Source organism: Schistosoma mansoni, chromosome 5 (assembly GCF_000237925.1).
Source record: "Schistosoma mansoni strain Puerto Rico chromosome 5, complete genome".
NCBI classification, from domain to species: Eukaryota; Metazoa; Platyhelminthes; class Trematoda; order Strigeidida; family Schistosomatidae; genus Schistosoma; species Schistosoma mansoni.
Genome location: NC_031499.1, coordinates 294,230 through 313,617, shown reverse-complemented (window position 1 = coordinate 313,617; position 19,388 = coordinate 294,230). Strand labels below are relative to the sequence as shown.

The 19,388-nt window shown below is 37.8% G+C and overlaps 2 protein-coding genes across 2 annotated transcripts in view; one reads left to right on the top strand and one right to left on the bottom strand.

The window, feature by feature from the left end:
- Smp_136290 (putative eukaryotictranslation initiation factor 3 subunit) overlaps nucleotides 1-7,956 on the top strand; it is a gene marked incomplete at both ends in the record, with an annotated part of 41,650 nt that extends 33,694 nt beyond the window's left edge. The window contains 5 exons of the mRNA XM_018797541.1: nucleotides 1,328-1,369; nucleotides 1,408-1,476; nucleotides 1,528-1,921; nucleotides 5,138-5,490; nucleotides 7,774-7,956. Of these exons, the coding sequence (XP_018652573.1) occupies nucleotides 1,328-1,369; nucleotides 1,408-1,476; nucleotides 1,528-1,921; nucleotides 5,138-5,490; nucleotides 7,774-7,956 (1,041 nt within the window). The remainder of the gene's footprint in view (nucleotides 1-1,327; nucleotides 1,370-1,407; nucleotides 1,477-1,527; nucleotides 1,922-5,137; nucleotides 5,491-7,773) is intronic.
- Nucleotides 7,957-8,374: 418 nt separating this feature from the next.
- Nucleotides 8,375-19,388, bottom strand: part of Smp_136280 (putative regulator of telomere elongation helicase 1 rtel1) — a gene marked incomplete at its 3' end in the record, with an annotated part of 40,413 nt that continues 29,399 nt past the window's right edge. Inside the window, exons 18-23 of the mRNA XM_018797540.1 lie at nucleotides 17,908-18,051; nucleotides 14,016-14,195; nucleotides 12,819-13,218; nucleotides 9,776-9,898; nucleotides 8,891-9,057; nucleotides 8,375-8,467 (exon numbers count right to left, since the gene is read on the bottom strand). Coding sequence (XP_018652572.1) covers nucleotides 8,375-8,467; nucleotides 8,891-9,057; nucleotides 9,776-9,898; nucleotides 12,819-13,218; nucleotides 14,016-14,195; nucleotides 17,908-18,051 — 1,107 coding nt within the window. The remainder of the gene's footprint in view (nucleotides 8,468-8,890; nucleotides 9,058-9,775; nucleotides 9,899-12,818; nucleotides 13,219-14,015; nucleotides 14,196-17,907; nucleotides 18,052-19,388) is intronic.

Sequence of the window (19,388 nt, the reverse complement as noted above, 5' to 3'; positions counted from 1 at the left end):
CCGTCCCGTCAAACTTCCTGATCCCGGTTTTTTATATTTAAATTGGCTTAATTTGAAGCTTTTGTTACTGTCATTTGCTCTCTATATCCTTCTTCAAGAAATATAAGTGCATTGTGTCAGCTCTTCCGGGTCGATGACTAGCTGTTTTTATTTCTCTTTTCCACAGACAAATTGTTGTACTCACTATTCTTTGGTACTGTTTATTACGATCTGGACAGATATGTGACCCATAAGTAAGATATTTCATCAGGTACTTCCCTGAAGTATGTCACATCGGTAGACTAGCAGCATCCTGGGATGTTGTTTAATTTACTTTCACAATTACCTTGTTAAGAAATAATATCGTCATTGAAAGCTCTGCTGCTCAGGAGTTAACAGATTACACGATTTATCATTTCGAATATCTTGATTACTGCTGGTCGGGCTAATATCTCGTAAGCTAGACTCAATCTCTTACGACACTTAACATATGCACCTTTCCATTGAGACGTGTTCATCAACACATTGATTCGATTGATCACCTATCTCCCTATGTTAAAAACTTGGATTTTGGGGATAGGTTGATAAGATCAGCCAGTATTATAACCCTCATCTATATATCTACGGAGATAGCAGTCAAAATACTCTACTCAGTCAAATCGCCGAGACTCTGCATGTGGCACCGACGCTTGCCACATAATGCTTGTTGAAATTTGGGAACGCTCTGACTCCAAACGGGTCTCATTATGAATTTTTACTACTCTTTGAATACAACAAAGGAAATGGTGACTGTTTCTGTCTCCATATGCTGGGTTTTTCATCTAGTATCTAAGGTCGTTTTAAATGAGAAAGTATATAAAACATTTGGCGAGGATAATTTATCATGTCCACATTTATTATTATTGTGGCTTGGATTAATCTTGAATATTGTGGACAAAATCTTCCGCCCAGCGTAATTTGATTAAAGTTCCTAGACGACATATTGGACCACTGTACACTTTCCCAAGTTTTGCCTTGTTCATTTCTGTCTAAAGTATTCCTTTCACAAAATATCTGAATAAATAGTATGACTTCTTAACCAAGTGCAGTTTTACCCAGTCATCTCATATTTCATATGTCGTGTATCGACATACCGCTCTTAGAATGAACTTTGACACTTTAGATTTATAAACGGCTCATTTTTGTTTACAGAACTAATAATAAAGGTATCTTTTCATGTTATTCTGTATTTATGGGATGGTGTATTAAAACATTATACACTTTTACTCACAATCCGAAACATGAAACAAAACTTCTAAATAATTGCATATTTATTCCTAACATGATCTTTGTGAATGACTTTTCCTAGATGAAGCGACAAAAAGATGTACAGTTGGAATCGAAACCAAAGGTTAGTAGAAAGTTTCTCAAGGTTATTTTTCATTGTAGATACAAAAGCGTACTGATTTTTTAAATGATTTAGATGGACTCCTTGTCAGCTCCAAAAATTTTAATAAAGTATGGCATTAAATATTATTTTATCTAACCTAGTTGTTTGTTAAAATCTAGCTTTTTGTACAAAAAACAAGTCAAGAATGGATCAAAACACAAGTTGAAAAGCTTGTGCAAAGTCGCACTCATTTATTTAGATTTATTGAAGTTTTAACAAACTTCATTGTATCTGGGAATCATCATCCACATGTTGTTCAACAAGTGCTAGTTTGGTTAGATTATTGTCTACAACACCATTCAACTTCTATGCAAACACCGGGAATTCAGAAGCCTTTAAAGAATTTGTGTTCGTATTACTACGAAATGAGTGAGATGGGGAATATGTTTTTAAGGGCTGCGAACCGTGGTAGTGCCATGGAAAATTGGTCAAATGTTCAAAAGCTTATTGGTCATTTCCCTCATAGATTTTATTATCCAATTCTACCTAAAACAAAGTTTGTATACATTGATGGTAAGTACCAGTGTGGTGAGATTTTAGAGGTTGTACCGTTGCTAGATTTCTTCATACAATAGTGAGCCCCCAAATGCCCTGTTATGGCTGAGAGTGGGAAGGAACCGCCCTCTCTCGAAATGCTCTCACACGACCACGTGTATATAGCCTCTGCCAGGGATGTCCTACTCACTGCCTTCTCGCGCCGAGGGTTTTGTTTACGAAATTGAGAGAACGAAAAGTGAATGCTCGGCGCTTCAACCGGGTTGGTGGACACGGAAAGTTCACCTAGGGGATTTGGAAAACCCTGATTCCAAACCAATAGGGCACATGGGCTCCAGGATCCTGAAGGAACAAATGACGTATGAATCAATGGTTGGTCACCGGCTACCATGGGACTGCATCTCCTCACGATGCTCCACTGCCTTGTGGATCAGATCTATAGGTCAAAGGCTTTGGGTGTGGCCCTCTTAGAAAACCACCTGCTTCGGCCTGGGCACCTGGGCAGTATTATAGTCCTCACACAATTAAATGAAATGACAATTTTGTGCGCATATATATCTGATGCTCCCTTGTACCAATATTTATGTTCAAATAAACATAATAATAATATAAATGGTATTTGACAAAAGGTCTGTTTATTAGGACGAAACATGCTTATATAAATTATACTATTGAGGACGAGGCGAGGCCACCGATCGAAACATTAGTGAAAAATAGGAATCCTCTCAAGTTCTTAAATTGACGAAAACGTCACAGTATGGTGAAACCTATTAAACCTCTGGCACCAAATACGCCTGTTTACATCACTATCAATAAGAGGTAGGACGAATAGACTTGTACTCTTATCAGGTTCCAAACATGACGACGAGCAAAAACAATTCAGATCTAAGTTAACCAAAAGTCTACTGAACGATCGTAAGCAGTGGTTGGCAACAAAAGCAATGGAAAACGCAGCGACTGTAAGTAGAACAAGACAGGTTTTCAGACTGATAAAAGAAACAGAAATTAGGAAGTCAAGTGGTTGACCGTCTTGGAAAAGGAGGGCACACTTGTATGCTCTCAGTACCTCAGAAGTACATCAACCTTGTGAAGGCTCTATGCTCGAAGACTTCCATTCGAGTCAGAGCTTATGGCGAACTATCATCTGATTTCGCATCCTAAAGTGATGTCCTGCAAGGCTGTCCACTATCTTCTTTTTTTGTTTGATTTCATAAGAGACCTACTGCTGGAAATTACTTTCTCGTCGTCTGAATATTCAGGAATAAATCTCCTACCAGGAGGTCTACTTATCGACTTATAATGCGCAGACGACATAGTCCTGTGTTAGTGAAAAGGCTGATAAAATGCAGTCTTTTTCGGTAGAGCTGAGCAAAAATGCCAAGATGTTTGGGATGCGTTTTTCTCCTACTAAATGCAAATTGTTGCTTCAGGACTGGCCTGTGCCAACACCTGAACTAGGGATCGGGAGTGAAGTAATCAAACGCGTCGACAACGTCACTCATCTTGAGAGTGTGATCAGCCCTAATGAGTTGATGTCTGACGAAATCTCAGCACGGATTGAAAAAGCTCGTTTGGCTTTTGCCAACCTCCGTCACCTATGGCGAAGACGAGATATCCGTCTATCAATTAAAGGACGAGTATACTGTGTGGCAGTTCGTTCTGTTCTACTTTACGGCTGCGAAACGTAGTCATTGAGGTGAGATGATACTCGTACGTTACTGGTATTTGATCACAGATGTCTTAGAAATATTGCTTATATCTGCTCGGATCACCAGTTAAGCAATAATGAGGTCAGACGCAGGTTATTAGGGAATGATGGTAAATCAATTGATGACGTTGTGAATCTACATCGACTGAGATAGTTGCGCCACATATTACACATGACCGACCACCGATTACCACAGCACGCAATGCTGATTAGTGTTGGAGATAGATGGGAGAAAGGGATGACTGAACCAAAACGTGAGATCAATCCATAAAATCACTAACTTCTAGTCTGAGCCGTGTTGGTTAGATGCAACCTATCGAAGCCAATGGTTGGAGACTCTGGATGACATTGCTCAGAATCCATCACAATGGTGTATGTGTATTCACTCTTTGTCTTCCCTTAAACTGTGAGATTAAAATTACTTTATACCTCCCTTTCTATGAACTAATTCTTTCTCCCTATATTATATTCTTACATGCAATCTCTTACATTGAAGTAACTACTTCTATGAATTTGTTCATCTTGTTGTGGTTATGAGGTATGGTAACATGGACCGATGCGTATATGTACCTGGTCCTACGTTGCAGCTGACTGACTGACTGATAGCCTTGTGTTAAGACATCGACCTCATTTCAGGTCTTAGTGAAACATACTCTACAGCAAAAGTCATGATCACCAAAAACCTATGTAGATCAGGTCAAATCTCAATGTGTTTATCAGTCTACTTGCGTGTGTGACCACATATGCACGAGGAGTAATTGTGATTTGCAAAGTAAGGTATCTGAAAACGTGCCAAAAAGGCTACAGTATAAAAAAATATGAGTAAATGATAGACATCTATCGTCCTTTATTGCTACACACAGTTGAGACGGATCATAAAGTTATTTTAACGGCAGACTGTTTGGTTTTGTACAAAGGTTGTTTAGGGTGTATTCTAAGCTTTATTGAGCCCTTGACCAAACCCCCTTTATAATTACAGAAACAGTGTTCCCACCTTAAACCTACCCTGATAATAATGACATCATATCGTCCAAGGTGGTGAGTTTCATATTGCTTCTCTTATATTTCTGTTTCCTGGTGCCTCCAATTTTTCTTGTTGAGCATTTATTTTTCATGTATATGTGTGATCATAATTTTCAAAACGCATTGAGCTAGTATGTCACGTAGTTCTGATTATCTTCGTATTCTTATTACATTACCCAAATAAGTACATAGTTTAACAATACTATGAAATTTCAAGCAGACATGAATGGTGGCTAGCGGGGTGCGCATTTCTCCCTAATCGGCGTTAAAATACTCAGTTTCGTGTTAAGATATTCTTTAACAATAAAATGATTTATATACAGCCAGACCAGCTTTTAAACTATTGGGATATTAAGTAAAATGCTCAAAATCTTTGATGTATATTTCCTGTAATAATCTTAATAGTCCAAATAGCATAAAAAGATTTGTTAATGTTTTTCTCCATTATTTGTGGCTACTTATGTGTGATATGAAATACTTCAATTCCCTGTCTCACTCCTTAGATGAAAGTAATCCTACCAGAAAATCCGATGCTCCACTGAATTTAAATAGTTCAGAAAACAATGAAGAAAATCTTGATATCCTGAATGATGAATTTTTGGATGTAGATACAATGTCATCTTTGATGAAAGATGACTCAGAGTATGAACAGGAATCACTGTATCAATCAGTTGAAGAATCTGATGCCGGTGTATTTGATGTCAATGAACCACTGTCACCTGATGCAGAACAGTTTTTAAATACTATAAATGATTGGGGAGATGAAACTATTCGTTCTGAAGCTGAAAGTGATTCAGACAAATTTAATTATCCTGAAATAAAAGATTCTGAGGACGACTTGTCTGTATCAACCGAAGTAAGTCTAGTCATTTTTATTCTGCAATTTATTTGAACACAAACATTGATACAAAGGGGGCAGCAAATACGTATGCGCCACACAATAACAATGGGGCTTCAAAGAGATAGAGAATGTAAAGTGTGTATAATAAAAAACAACAACGATAAACAGAAATTTGTGCATGAGAGTGAAATGATAATAATAATAATAATGATGAGGATGATAAGAGGAGGAACAGTTCGGTTAGGAGAAATACAACCAGAAAGAATCCTTCCATTTAAAGAAGTTACGTTCATCTTTTTTTTTACGAAAAAAGTTACAGCAGGATTGCCACTGGCTTCTGTCCTGAGCCAAGTTTCCAGCTTCTGTGTTGTATCATCTCTACGACCCTTTACCAGAAAGTTGTGAAGGACCAACAGAAGCCAATCCTGTACAGCTTTCTTCCATAACACGACGTCGTATCACACACTGATCACCTCTCCGCATTTTCCAACCATTCCCAGCGTCGGCAGATAATGCGCGACGTGGAATTCTCCGGGACCACATTCGTAGAACATGACCAAGTCACCGAAGTCAATGTTCCAAGATAGTGACACTTTTTGTATTATCGTCGCTGTGCCTGAACACACGATGCCGAACCTCTGCATTACATAGCCTCTGCCAGGGAAGTTCTACTCACTGCCTTCTCGTGGCAGGGGTGTTGTTTACGAAATTGAGAGGACGAAAAGTGAATGTCCGGCGCTTTAACCGGGTTGGTGGACACGGCGCGTCCACCCAGGGGAGTTGGAAAACCTTGATTTCAAACCAATGGTGCACATTAGCTCCAGTATCCTGAGGAAACAAATGGCGTATTAATCAATCGTTGGTCACCGTCTACCATGGGACTGCATCTCCTCACGATGCTCCATTGCCTTGTGGATCAGACCTTTAGGTCAAAGTCTCCGAGTGTGGCCCCCTAAGAAATCCACCTGTTTCAGTTTGGGCACCTGGGCAGTATCACAGGCCTCACGCAAATCGAATGAGATTTGTGCGGCGCATACATATGTGGTGTTTCCTTGTACCAATATTTATGTGTTCAAATAAATAAATAATAAGATGTCAATAAACTTTTCAAGCACACACTTCTTCAATAGACAATCCCAGAGAACAGTCCTGTTCAACGAATCGAAGGCAGCCCTAATATCAAGGAACACTACGATTGTTGACCTGTGATAAGTTTGACGGTGTTCCAACATTTGCCGCAGGGTGACGATGTGATCAATACATCCTCGACCTGAACGTAAACCGACCTACTCCTCACGAGTCAATCTTTCTCAGGTTTTGAACAATAATAGGAAATAGACTTATCCGCCGATAGTTGTTACAGGGACGACGTGAACCCTTTCTAAAGATAGGAAAAACTATCGCCTCATTTCACGACGTTGAAACACTCTCTAGCTCCCAGAACTTTGTAAACAACTCAGTCAGTTCCTTAGCCAGAAAGTCACCACTAACTTTAAAAAGAGCCAGAGGTAAATCATCTGGACCCGGTGATTTGTAGCGTTTCAAAGTTGGAGTTCCTTGCAGACTCCCGCCTCGTTAGGTGGATCAGTCGTTACTGGACATAGAGGGCAGTGCAGTCTGATTGATGTCGACAGGGCAACAGACTAGTTGAACTGCTCGTCGTCCAAGACGTCGATAGATGTTAGTGATAGGCATCCCATCAACCCCACAGATAGTTTCACTCACATCAGACTTCTTGTTGTCAGTGACTCGGATGAGTTGAAAGAGCTTCCGGTAGTTACCAGATGCAGTTGCTGCTTTCAACTCATTGACACGCTTCAACTACCAGGCTTCTCGACTCTTACGCAATCTTTTCCCGATTACATTACGTAACAGTCGTTATTTGTGATCAAACTCACGGTAATCGGGAGTAGACCGACGAGCTTCAATGAGTTGTAAGAAGCCTTTAGAAACCCACAATTTTCATTAGGGTTGTAGGTACGCTCGGAGCTGATTTCGGACAAATTAATGCTGGTTAACTTAAGATTTGGTTTAGTTGGTCGTGCTCTCGATTTTCAGCAGTCGGGTTTCAGCGGCAACTTCCTCTCTGCCTACCTCTTTCCAAACGTCTGAATCGTATACTTAAACATTACATAAGGAATGTGGTTCGAAACCAAACGAACGTGTACTTAGTTTTTGGGTTCCACTAACTTTATTCATTGAACTTTGTATAAAATCCCCTAGAGTATATCTATTGATTTATTAAATTTCAAGTTTCATCCAGTGTATATATTAATCTGTTTTTCACGTCATATCCAGATATCCTCAACGTCTGTCAGTACAAGTCTGTTTCCGGATGTTACTGAGCAATTAGGAACCGTTGGGAATGGTTGTGATGTTAATAATGGTGAGAAAAATAAGAAAGTCGTTAAGCCATCTCCAAACAAACGTCAAAAGAACCGCCGATCAAATTTGAAAATGACCACATCTCAAAAACAGTGATTTTCTATTAGACGTGTTAATGTGATATTTGTGTATAAATGGACAAAATACAATAAATCTTCTGTTCTGGGTCATAGAAGGGTTATTGCAATATATGTATATATAATATCATTATCATGTAGTTAAATGTGATATGGTGGACTACGATTTACTCTTAGTTTTGAAGAGCATTTTTTCCATATTCATACATAATTTTTATGAGTTACTAGGATAGGTTTCTGCAGTGTTCACCTATACAAGCATTGATTTGATTCTAATACATTAAACCCATGATCCGAGATCATAAATATCAAGAGCAATAGACAAAATAAAGTTGTCATTGTTATGTTTTATTCTCGTATAAAAAATAAGAATAGTAGAATAGCGAAAACGATTCCTCAGTTTATGGATTCAAACACAGGTTTTTAAATAATAAAACTTATAGATTTTGTTCCGTATCCTTTTTTTGTATTAAACGTGATAAGTCACGTCGTCTCAGTAATTTTCTACATAGAGGACATTGATGATCACCCTGAAATTCAAGACAAAAACCAGTGCTATTACGCTTATGTTTGGAAAAACAGTGAACTATTAGGTAATCTGACAAAGAGCTCAAATTAGAAATTGATTTAGAAATAAACGTTAATCCCAGTATATATATATAAGCAGTTCCAATTGTACTAACACGGTAAACATGATTAATAGGCCTCACTTTAATATGAAAAATCCCCATATTGTGATTCTACTACTCATCAGGCAGTATCACAGCCCACACAGAAATCAAGTGACTTATGTGGCACATATGTATTCGGTTTCCCTTAGTACTAATATTTATGCGTTCAAATAAATATAACTGTATATTAGAGTAAAGCTTGATGAGGATCTAATCGAAAACACTATTGTTCGCTTATATATGTTGTTCTAAATTACCTCAATGATAGTAAATAGTACTTACTTTGTCGATGATATGTCGCCAACATTTAAAACAAGCTATGTGCTTACAGCATGATATCACTGGGACTTGTGCCGGATCAGCTGAGCATTTGCAACATCTCATTGAGACTTCAGGTATCTTCTCTAGCTTCACTGGTTGATTTGAATTGAGTGCTTGGCTGCGAGACACTTGGAAAAATATGAAGTACAATAGTTGGGAAAGTAAAACAACATACTTTTCTAAAATTTATCTTGTTATTGACGTGAAGGATTCCTACCAATTACATATTAAATATAGTCCCAACATTTCTTAATGCTGAAGTTTTATAGTAGTCTATGGACAAAGGCATTTTCTAACTTGGGTGTAAGCAACAAAAAATAAGGCGCTTTACTTGATATGGGTTTAATATCTTAACAACCAGATTACTCATTTGCATTTGGAACAACTCGTTTGGCGATTGCACTTTATGAGGGTATTAATTCGGAAATAATCTTTAGTGAAATGTCTTTAGTTATTTCTCCAGACAAGTATTGACATTGTACAACTAGAGAGTAGTACTGAGGGAATTAGTAAAAACTGTACTGGTTATAATTAACATTCTGATATCACCACGAAAGAATAAACAGGAAATACCAGACTTGCTTTTGATGACTATGCAGGTTTCGTTAACTACTAGAACAATTTTTAATTTTACTCCTTGAAAAATGAATGAAAAAAATCGAAAAAGATAGCGCTAGAAATTCATATAGTAGAATACAACGTCTGGTCCCCAAACATCCACAATTCGGTGTTACAAGTAGCATTGACTGATGATGAAAAAACAGAGTTTTCAGGTGGGTTTTTGCAAAACAATGAAAGAATAGACTGAGTACAGTGTATATGAGCTTATTTTAATCGACTACATACCTTGATTCGAAGTATCTACAAACTTATCTATTGAATTTGATTGAACAATTGGTAACCCCGTCAAATTATGACACAATTCAGCATAACGTTTACGATGCTCCGGTAAGATAAAACAAATTGCATCTAGTAATAAACATATGTAATAGACACATACAGATATATTGCAAAAGAATAGATTGTTTATTAATAAAACATATATATTTTCTAAAAAGACATTTAATATACCTGTTAGATTTGCCAATTCGTGCACAAATGTTTCGACATCATTGTAGACGATCTGTAGTTTTTTCTATGGAATGCCCACAAATACTAATTAAGGAGTCAGGCTTTCAGACACCAACTCTTTGGTTCAAAATTCCGCCCCACCAATACTACGGTTCTAGACAATGAGAATATTATTGATCTTTATACTTAGAATATGGCTCATATACAAGTGCATAGTGAGTGAGTTCATGTAGATTTCTTATAAACAATGAGAACTAGTGATTCAAAATACGATTTCAAATATTAAAACGCAAAATATCTCAAATGGATAATATAAGTAGTTTTCCACCCACTTATTGTTTTATTTACTCAATCAGAACAATGTTAACTCAAAGTGAATACTTTATTTGCTTTTTCAACATGAGAAATTCACTTGAGATATTCGAAAAACCGAATCATACAACTTGATTTCATTTGAAAAGATATGCTACTGGTCAATAAAGTAATTTCTTTTATATATATGTTATGTCTTGTGGCCGAGTGGATGCCCAGTTAACGTATGACGATAAAACCGCCAATCAGAGAGCAGCGAATTATAGATCGGGACTAAACAATATAATTTAGAGGTATAAAATAATTAGTCCCTTTGATAAATTTTGATGATGAGGTGAGAAAACGAAGCTTATCAGAATAACATGCTATATTCATGCAATACATTTTGAAAAATCTGATCAAATACTTGTTAAGACACTAGTCACCACTTGGAGATCACAATCGATCTCTTCTACCTAAACATCTTTCCGCATATATAATTAAATTGATAGACTCAATGGTATTTGAAGCAATCGTTTAAATGATTTCAGTGAAACATAAACGTTGACTTTTCGGTGGTGAATAGTTGGACTATGAGAAATATCATAAATTTTATATTCAGTCTTTGAGATATAAAACCATCTAAGTACCCATGCATGGGAGCGTGATACAGACTCAGTTTTTGAGTCTGAAACTTTAGTTACCCACTGTCTCCATGAATGATGAATTAATGTAAGTCCTCCAAATCTCAGTGAGACTAAAAATGCTATGAGGAATCTACGGCGATGGATGGCGGCAGGGTCCGATGGACTCACCGCTGAGATTTTTATGGATGGTGTTCCAGTTTTAGCAGTTAAATTAACTGAGATCTTAGCTAAATTCTGGGAACTGGATGTAATCCAATTTGACTAGTCTCGGTCGCTACTCGTCCCAGTTTGTAAGAAACGACAAAATCCTCTTGTGACAATCACAGAGAAATCAATCTGACCATTATAACATCTAAACTAGCCTCAATAATCATCTAACGCTTAGCTACAGTTCGTGTAGAACAAACCTGATAAGACAAGGCTAGTTCCAAACCTCAACGTAGATATATAAATTAAATATTTAGCGCTCGGCAGATTTTGAAACATAAATGTACCTTTCGATTCCACGGATTGACAGGTTTTATGGCAATGTCTATTGTTGAAAGATTTGCCAATGAGGCATGTTAACCTGGTACATGCTCACTACTGGTTGATTCAGAGGTTATGGTGAACTGTCATCGGAACTGGTTAATTCAAGTGGTGTTTGTCAGGGTTTTCCGTTTTCCCCATTTGTATGTAACTTTGTCATAGACATGCTTTCATATACAACACTTTTATCGTCTGACTTTTTGAGGGTCGATCTTCTACCAGGAGATTCCCTTGTTGACTTAGAATACCCAGATGATATAGTTCTATTTAGTGGAGGTGCTGACGAAATGCAGTTTTCTAACCATCTTGTGCAACAATGCAAGGATGTTTGGGATGAGATTCTCCATCTCCAAATACGAAATGTCGCTTCAGGATCGGTCTGCGTGAACGCCATTATTAATGATAGGGAATGAAGTAGTTGAGCGTATCAATCATTTGGATTGTTTTTGGAGTGTCGTCAGTTGTGATGGGTTAGTGCCTGAAGAAATCTCAACACGAATTCACAATGCCTGATGGATGTTCACCAACTGGCGTCACTTATGGCATAAAGAAGATAACCATCTGCAACCGAAGGACAAGTTTACTGCGCATCAGTTTGCTCCGTTTTACTTTATGGGAATGAAACATGCGTATTAAGAATGGAGGATATTCGCAGGTTACTAGTATCTGATGATAGGTATCTTTGAAGGATCGCGCGTGTTATTTTGGACAACTGAGTAAGTAATGTCTGGTTTAGGGTGTAGACTATCTGGTTATGGTCCGCGCGACCATCGAAACTGTTGATTAAAGGCTGAATGATGTTGTCGAAATCGCTCGCAATGGTGCTGGTGCATCCTTTCTTTTTGTCTTCCCTCAAATTCTAACGCCTTAAATTCTTTATAACGTGTTTTTCCACTAAATTATATTTTCTTCTGGGATCATATTTTCGATACCTAATCTTTCCAATTACCACTCATACTGTTACTACCCTTTCTATTATGGGATTTGGCCTGACAATTTAATCTCGCTTAGCTAATGGTGTATATCACCTTGAACTGATGTACATATGTACCAGACTGTTTATTGCGTTTGACTGACTGAATGTAATGGCTTTTAAAATATTGAATATTTTAAAACAGATTTAATGTTCTGAAATTAGTTGAGGGAATAGAAAGACGAATGATCAATAGATTTAATGAAGTAATTTATTCAAAACAAGAAGGATGATAAATATTTTCCATTCATAATGGATTATAATGTTCAACAGAAAACTGATCTTAAGTACTTTTGGCACCACACGAGCTTAGAGAAACTGACTATTATGGTGTCCGAGATAGACTACATGATATCTATTCATGTATAGGATATCTTACCTTGTAAAAGTCCAGGTACTTCTAATGGTATAAATATTCTAGATAATTGAGTGAATAGTACTTCTATCAGTTGATTAGAATGACTGTTCAATGAATTACGATTTTTTGATATAGATTTTCTATATTCTTGCATAACTTGTTTAAAATCATTAAGACGACTTGCATAAACAGATTCATCGGTTCTATCCGATTTAAGAACAGATTTTAACAATGTCATATATTTAGATGATAAAGAACTATCATTATCTACTATAGTTGTTGTAGACGAAACATTTTCTGATAATTTCAAACAATTGTTTTTCTGTTCCATAAGTTTTATTCGTTTACATGGTTTTCGTTGTAACAACTTCTGTTCTAGTATATCACTAGAGTATGAATTACAATCTGATATATATTTATTCTAAAAACATAAATTAAAAACCATTAAGAAAGTTTCGATAGTGAATACGTTTTAACAAACAGTTCGTGAATACGACACAAAAACATAACGTTAACGCAGGATCAGAAAAAGGAAAGGAAACGTGAACTCTACTATAACTTCGAACATATCGTCATATAAATTATAGTTGCTAAGTACGATTTTTGTTTAAGATTTCACATAAACCTCGCTAAAATTAATCACTGCTTAGTGACAATGGCCAATGACTCAGGATTTATAATTTTATAAATCCACGTTGAAAGATGCCACAGATTGACATGGTAAAGAATAAATATCGAATGAATTGACATGCTGAGATGTTACAATACGCTTATATGAAACATTTTATCTATCTTCGAAATCTTTCAAACGATAAACCATATTTAGACAACAATATGAAATAATAAACTTACGAATGTTCATTTTTTTGTTGTCGAGTTGGAGTCGTTACTTTCCCTTTGTGAACAGTAATGGCTCTGAGATTCAACAACCCGGAACAGCTCCATTTAACAGACTATAAATAATACCTATCTTGTGAAAACCGACCAAACCTAAGAACATATGGTTCAGACGCGAAAATGTTTTGTTTTTAAAGTACTCGGTAGAACAACAAATGAAATATCAACGAAGTTTCGACTAGAAATCAAATCAGCCAGTACAACAACTAAGCTCAATAAAACTGTCAATATGCTGGAAAATTTCATTACAACCGATAATAATGAAACTATCAACATAAATTCTAAGACTGAAATCTATACATTCGTTTTAAAATAACTTACCTGATCTATATTCTCTGATTCAATGTACACCGTATCAAAAATGGATGCTGATGACAAACACAAATCTTTTTTGTAATCAATATTACATTCATGAAGTTTTGATGGACCCGGTGAGCGATCTGAATGATAACTTGTTATGAGAGTAACTGAATCATTCACCTTTGGACTGAATATATTCAGCTTAATTTAAAGGGTTAGAAAGAGAAGGGAAATAAGTAACCAACAGTGTTTTAAATATATATATATATACTTTGAATTCTGGCAAAATATATTCAAAATAACCTGGTTACGTTCAGCTTCATTTGAAATTGCGTTACTTATCTATTCCTCTTCATTTCCATTTTAAGAATTCTTTTCTTTCTCAACTTACACATCAGTTCGTTTATGACGAAAGTTCTATTCCGTCTAAATGATCGCAAGTATATGACAACAACATTTGTTTTATATACAAGACCTGTATATAAGAAAAGTGAGATACTTAAGATTCGTTCTCCGTCTGTTGAGTCGTAAAGCTAGTTTCATGCGCGTTTAATCGGGAACTCTGTGGCAACCTAATCCAGTTAGACAGACATGGGCGTTGTAATAGGCAAGAAAGTAGAGGCAGCACTAATCGACTAGATGCCAAATAACAACCATTTATGGTGCCATCAGACTAGAGAGTTTTGTCAACGTGAAAAGAAACTGGATGTGTCTGTCGGGATTTTAATCACATGCGAGACATTTGGGTAAGAAATGGAGACTCGACGGTCGACAGTCAAATTCTACCTGCAAATCTGCTTAGACCATAGCTCATTTTTGGTCAGCATTAACTTTCAATCATCTCCGATGTGCTATCTGTGGTTTTTGCATTGCAACTCAGGACTATACTCAGGTTGGTCACATAGCAACCTACCTTTGCTATATTTATTTTAGAGCATCTATTTGGATTTCGACCATATTTTGTTTTGCGTTAAGTCTATCCTGGATTTTAGTGACCAACAGACGTCTAGTCATCTCCAAAGAGTTCATGTGCACGAATTGGTTGCAGCCTCTGTTGCAAAAAAAAGATCACTGAACTTCATAGATCAGTATGGAATGCTTTTTCCCGCTGCCATGAAAATGATATATCACATCTCTCGCGACTTTGTAAAACGACCAGGTTATGTACATTAGGTTTCTATAGGTAAATATGTCAACGCGAAGGATCCTCGAGTGTGATGATAAACATAGATTCGAACGTAAGAGAATTATCCAAAGTCTGTGTAATGATTGAGAAACGTGATGCTCGAAGCGTACTGACTGTTTAGAAACAAAAGCTGTATTTGGTAAATGGGAGAAGCTGTTCAAACTGATGCTAGCCATTTCGCAGCAAGAAATCAGGTGTTAGTGAATCAATCTCTGAAGCTGACGGGACCCCGATCAATAACTTCTCACAACGCCATGAACAATAAGTAGAGTTCTTTGCAGAGCAGTTTAGTTGATCTGCCGCATCAGTGAGATCGATTAGACTGTTTTGCCCTCCCTGGATAGAAACGACTTACGCACCTAACGAGGTAGAGCAACTCAATGAACTTTAATTCATGAAGCTCTAAAAGTCACCAGACCTAGACGACTTACACACAGCTTATTCTGAAGATGCTAGAAGAATAACAGTCAGGGAACAAAACCCGATGTTGAAAAATGTTCGGGGAGGTGTGTTGTAACATCTTGGAATGAAGAAATCTTTCCGATTTTCATAAAAACCTATATATTTCATTTACGCGAAATTCTATGGAAGGGGGATACGCCTACTCCGACTGCCTCCAAACTATTAGCTGCCGTCATACTTCACGGATTATCCAAAACCTATGAAAAACTGACTCATTTTGGTCGTGGACATATTGATCATACCGTAAAAATTCACCAAACGTTACAGAATCCTCATACTTCGGGAATGTGTGTTTAGGTGCAGTGACTAAAACACAAAGGGTGTCACTTTCTTGAAACATGAAATTCCGTGGTTTGGAAAGGTGTTACAAATGTCATTATTGAGGTGGGACAGTGAAAAAAGTGGAGCACTCAGATTATAACAAAGCATTATGGTATGAATGAAAAGCGTACATGACAGGTATCTGTTAGCTAATCTAGACTTTTTTGATTGGGGTCCTCGAAAGAGTGCAAATAAATGGTTTGAAACGTCGTGCGACAGTTCAGAATAGAAGCCGATCTCAGTCCTGCTACAGTTTCCTTGAACATTCTTTATAAAAGTAAGAGGAACTATCTTAACAAAAGTTACCCATGCTCTTATTTTAGATTGAACTGTCTTATTATCAATTATCTCCATTCATTATTATAGGACGTCTTGTGATCTTGAGTGCTGTTAGAGGTATAACAGCGGTTTTCACTTTCCGGTTGCCCAACCCTCAGAAGGGTTCTTCTAGAGGAACCTGAAAAAGAAGTCGGACTATAAGTGGTCTTAGTGACCTGAGAGCGTGACCATAGGGCCCAAGGGACAACTGCTTGAGGTCGGTCACACACGATCATTTTGTGAGTAATTTTCGTGGTACCTCCGTACTTGTTGGGACCTTACCTTTAAGGACGGTAATCCGTGGGGATAAGGCGAAATGTGCATTTTTAGAATCGACATTTATAACACCACCCTTTCTTGTGGGAAGGTAGCATCGCTGTTATGCTGGTTGTCTGAAGGAATCACCTTACTGCCGTCTCACCTTTGTACAGTAAGCAGTATGACTTCGCCTTCAGACCTTGGGTTGCTGCTCATCGCTTTTCAACCGACCTGCATGGCATGGTAGGAACTAGAGGAAAGATTGTTTCACCCAGTATAGCACGATTGGTTCATCACGATAAGAAAGCCCAAATCAAAGTAGCAGCGACGATCGGGAGGAGATATCCTAGTGATTTTTAGTGGTTGTTTAACTGATATCAATCAGGTGTAAGTTATGAATATTCTTCTTCATTTATTTTTAAATTTTCCAAACTTTTTTTGATATACTGCCTTTTCTTTCTCTACTTCTTAACAATCACATTTTCTTATTTATGTGCCGCATATTTACTTTGGAGCCCGTTTATACCAGTTATTATTATTATTTTATTACTAAAACACAAATATTGGTATAAGGAGGCACCAGATATATATGCGCCACACTAATCTCATTTGATTTGTGGGGGCTGTGATACTGCCCGGGTGCTTAAACTGAAGCACGTGGTTTTCTTAAGGGACCATACCCGGAGCCTTTGACCGAAAGATCTGATCCTCAAAGCAGTGGAGCATCTTGAGGAGATGCAGTTTCATGGTAGCCGGTGACCAACAATTGATTCGTACGCCAGGATACTGGAGCCCATGTGCACCATTGGTTTGGAATCACGGTTTCCAACTACCCTAGGTGAACTTCCCGTGTCCACCAACCCGGTTAGAGCGCCGGGCATTCGCTTTCCGTCCTCTCAATTTGGTAAACAACAGTAATGCCACGATAAGGCAGTGAGTAGGACTTCCCTGGCAAAGGCTATATACGCGTGACCATGTGAGAGCATTTCGAGAAGGAGAGCGAACTTTCCCCACTATCGACCGTACCAGGGCATATATATATATATATATATATATATATATATTTCAAACAAATAAATGGTTGCACTATTTTTTTAATAGTTATGTGGATTATCTATGTATATTTTATAGATCAAAAGCAACGCAACCTAAAACCGTGTACCTTGATAACTTTTTATTGATAATACATTAGATCTCAGGTACAAGTAGCCCAGAGGACCAAAGCTATAAATCAGTAATCAATAAGCTCTTCATAGTTTTGAACTACTCATTCAACAATGAGTGTATCAGGAAAATTCTATTCAAAATAATTATAATAAGCATAAAATGATGTATAGTATTATAATTACTAAGTGTTGAATGAATTACTTCAAAAGCTGAAGGGAGATTTGATATCACGTTAGATTTTTCTAAAGACGGTTTTGTTCGATTTACTGACCGCAGGGAACTTGTCGCAGTTAACGTATTATTAACAATTGAAGTGCTTTCAAGCGGTCGATCGGTAGATGGATACTGTAAACAAAAGAAACCACATATATACAAAAATAAACACAATGATACTTTTACATAATCCTGATAAAATATATCAGTAAAATGCATATTAAGATCTGACTGCAGTAATAAAGGTGGACTATAACAAGACTAAGAACAGAGCGGAGGCAGGCAATCACAAACGTGAAAGAGAAACAAATATCGGACACAAAGAAGGAACAACAGAAAGAGAGAAAGAACTGGAAGCATTTTTAAGTGGGGGAACAGAAATACACCACAGGAGTGAGGACAGGATCAGGGAAGCTGATCATGGAGTGGGAAGAACCATACGTCGCCACGGAGAGGTGCAGAGCGGTCTATACGATTTAGGAAGAAGACAGGCAAAAGCGCATAAATGCCGGTCAACTTTAAAGTTGGTTGCAATGTTGGCAGGAGGGTGAGTCATTAGCATCGACAAAGAAGGCAGTGGTACGACGACCGGAACGACTGTGAAAGCCTTATTAAGGGAGGGATGAATGTGGTGCGTTCTATTCATACGGACAGATATAAGTAGTATGTCTCAGGGATTTGGAGTATGATTCTTACTGATAGAAGAGGAAAATGAGCACGGAATAAAATGGACTGCTTGGATGCAACTAGACGATCTGGACTTCGCAGATGACCTGACACTTCTATCACATACACATCAACAAATGCAGGCCAAGAAAAACACTGTAGCAGCAGCCTCTGTCTGCATCAGTAGGCCTCAACATGCACAGTGGAAAAGGCAACATCATCAAACAGAACACAGAGAACACCAACTCAATCACACTTGACGGAGAAACTCTGGAAGAGGTGGAAACATTCACGCCGGACATCTGCTTTTCGTCCTCTCGATTTCGTGAACAACAGCCCCGCCGCGAAAGGCAGTGAGTATGGCTTCCCAGTCAGTGGTTGTATGCACGTGGCCATGTGCGAGCACTTCGAGGGTGAGAGCTAACTCTCCCCACTCTTGGCCATACCAGGGCATTTACGGGCTTATAAACAATTGTCTACGTAAGATACTCAATGTCCGTTGGCCGGATTCCATCAGCAACAGCCTACTATGGGAGAGAACAAACAAGCTTCCATCTGAAGAGGAAATTAAGAAAAGACGTTGGAAGTGGATAGGTCACACACATTGTGAAACTCATCAAACTGAATCACGAAGCAGGCACTAACTTGGAATCCTGAAAGGAAACGGAGAAGGGGAAGACCGAGGAACACAATGCATCGGGAATCGGAAGCAGACATGAAACAACCGAAAAGGATTTCCCGGGTCAGAGTTGGATGGAGAATGCTGGTGAGCGGTCTACGCTTCTCTATGAGTTGTAACAGGC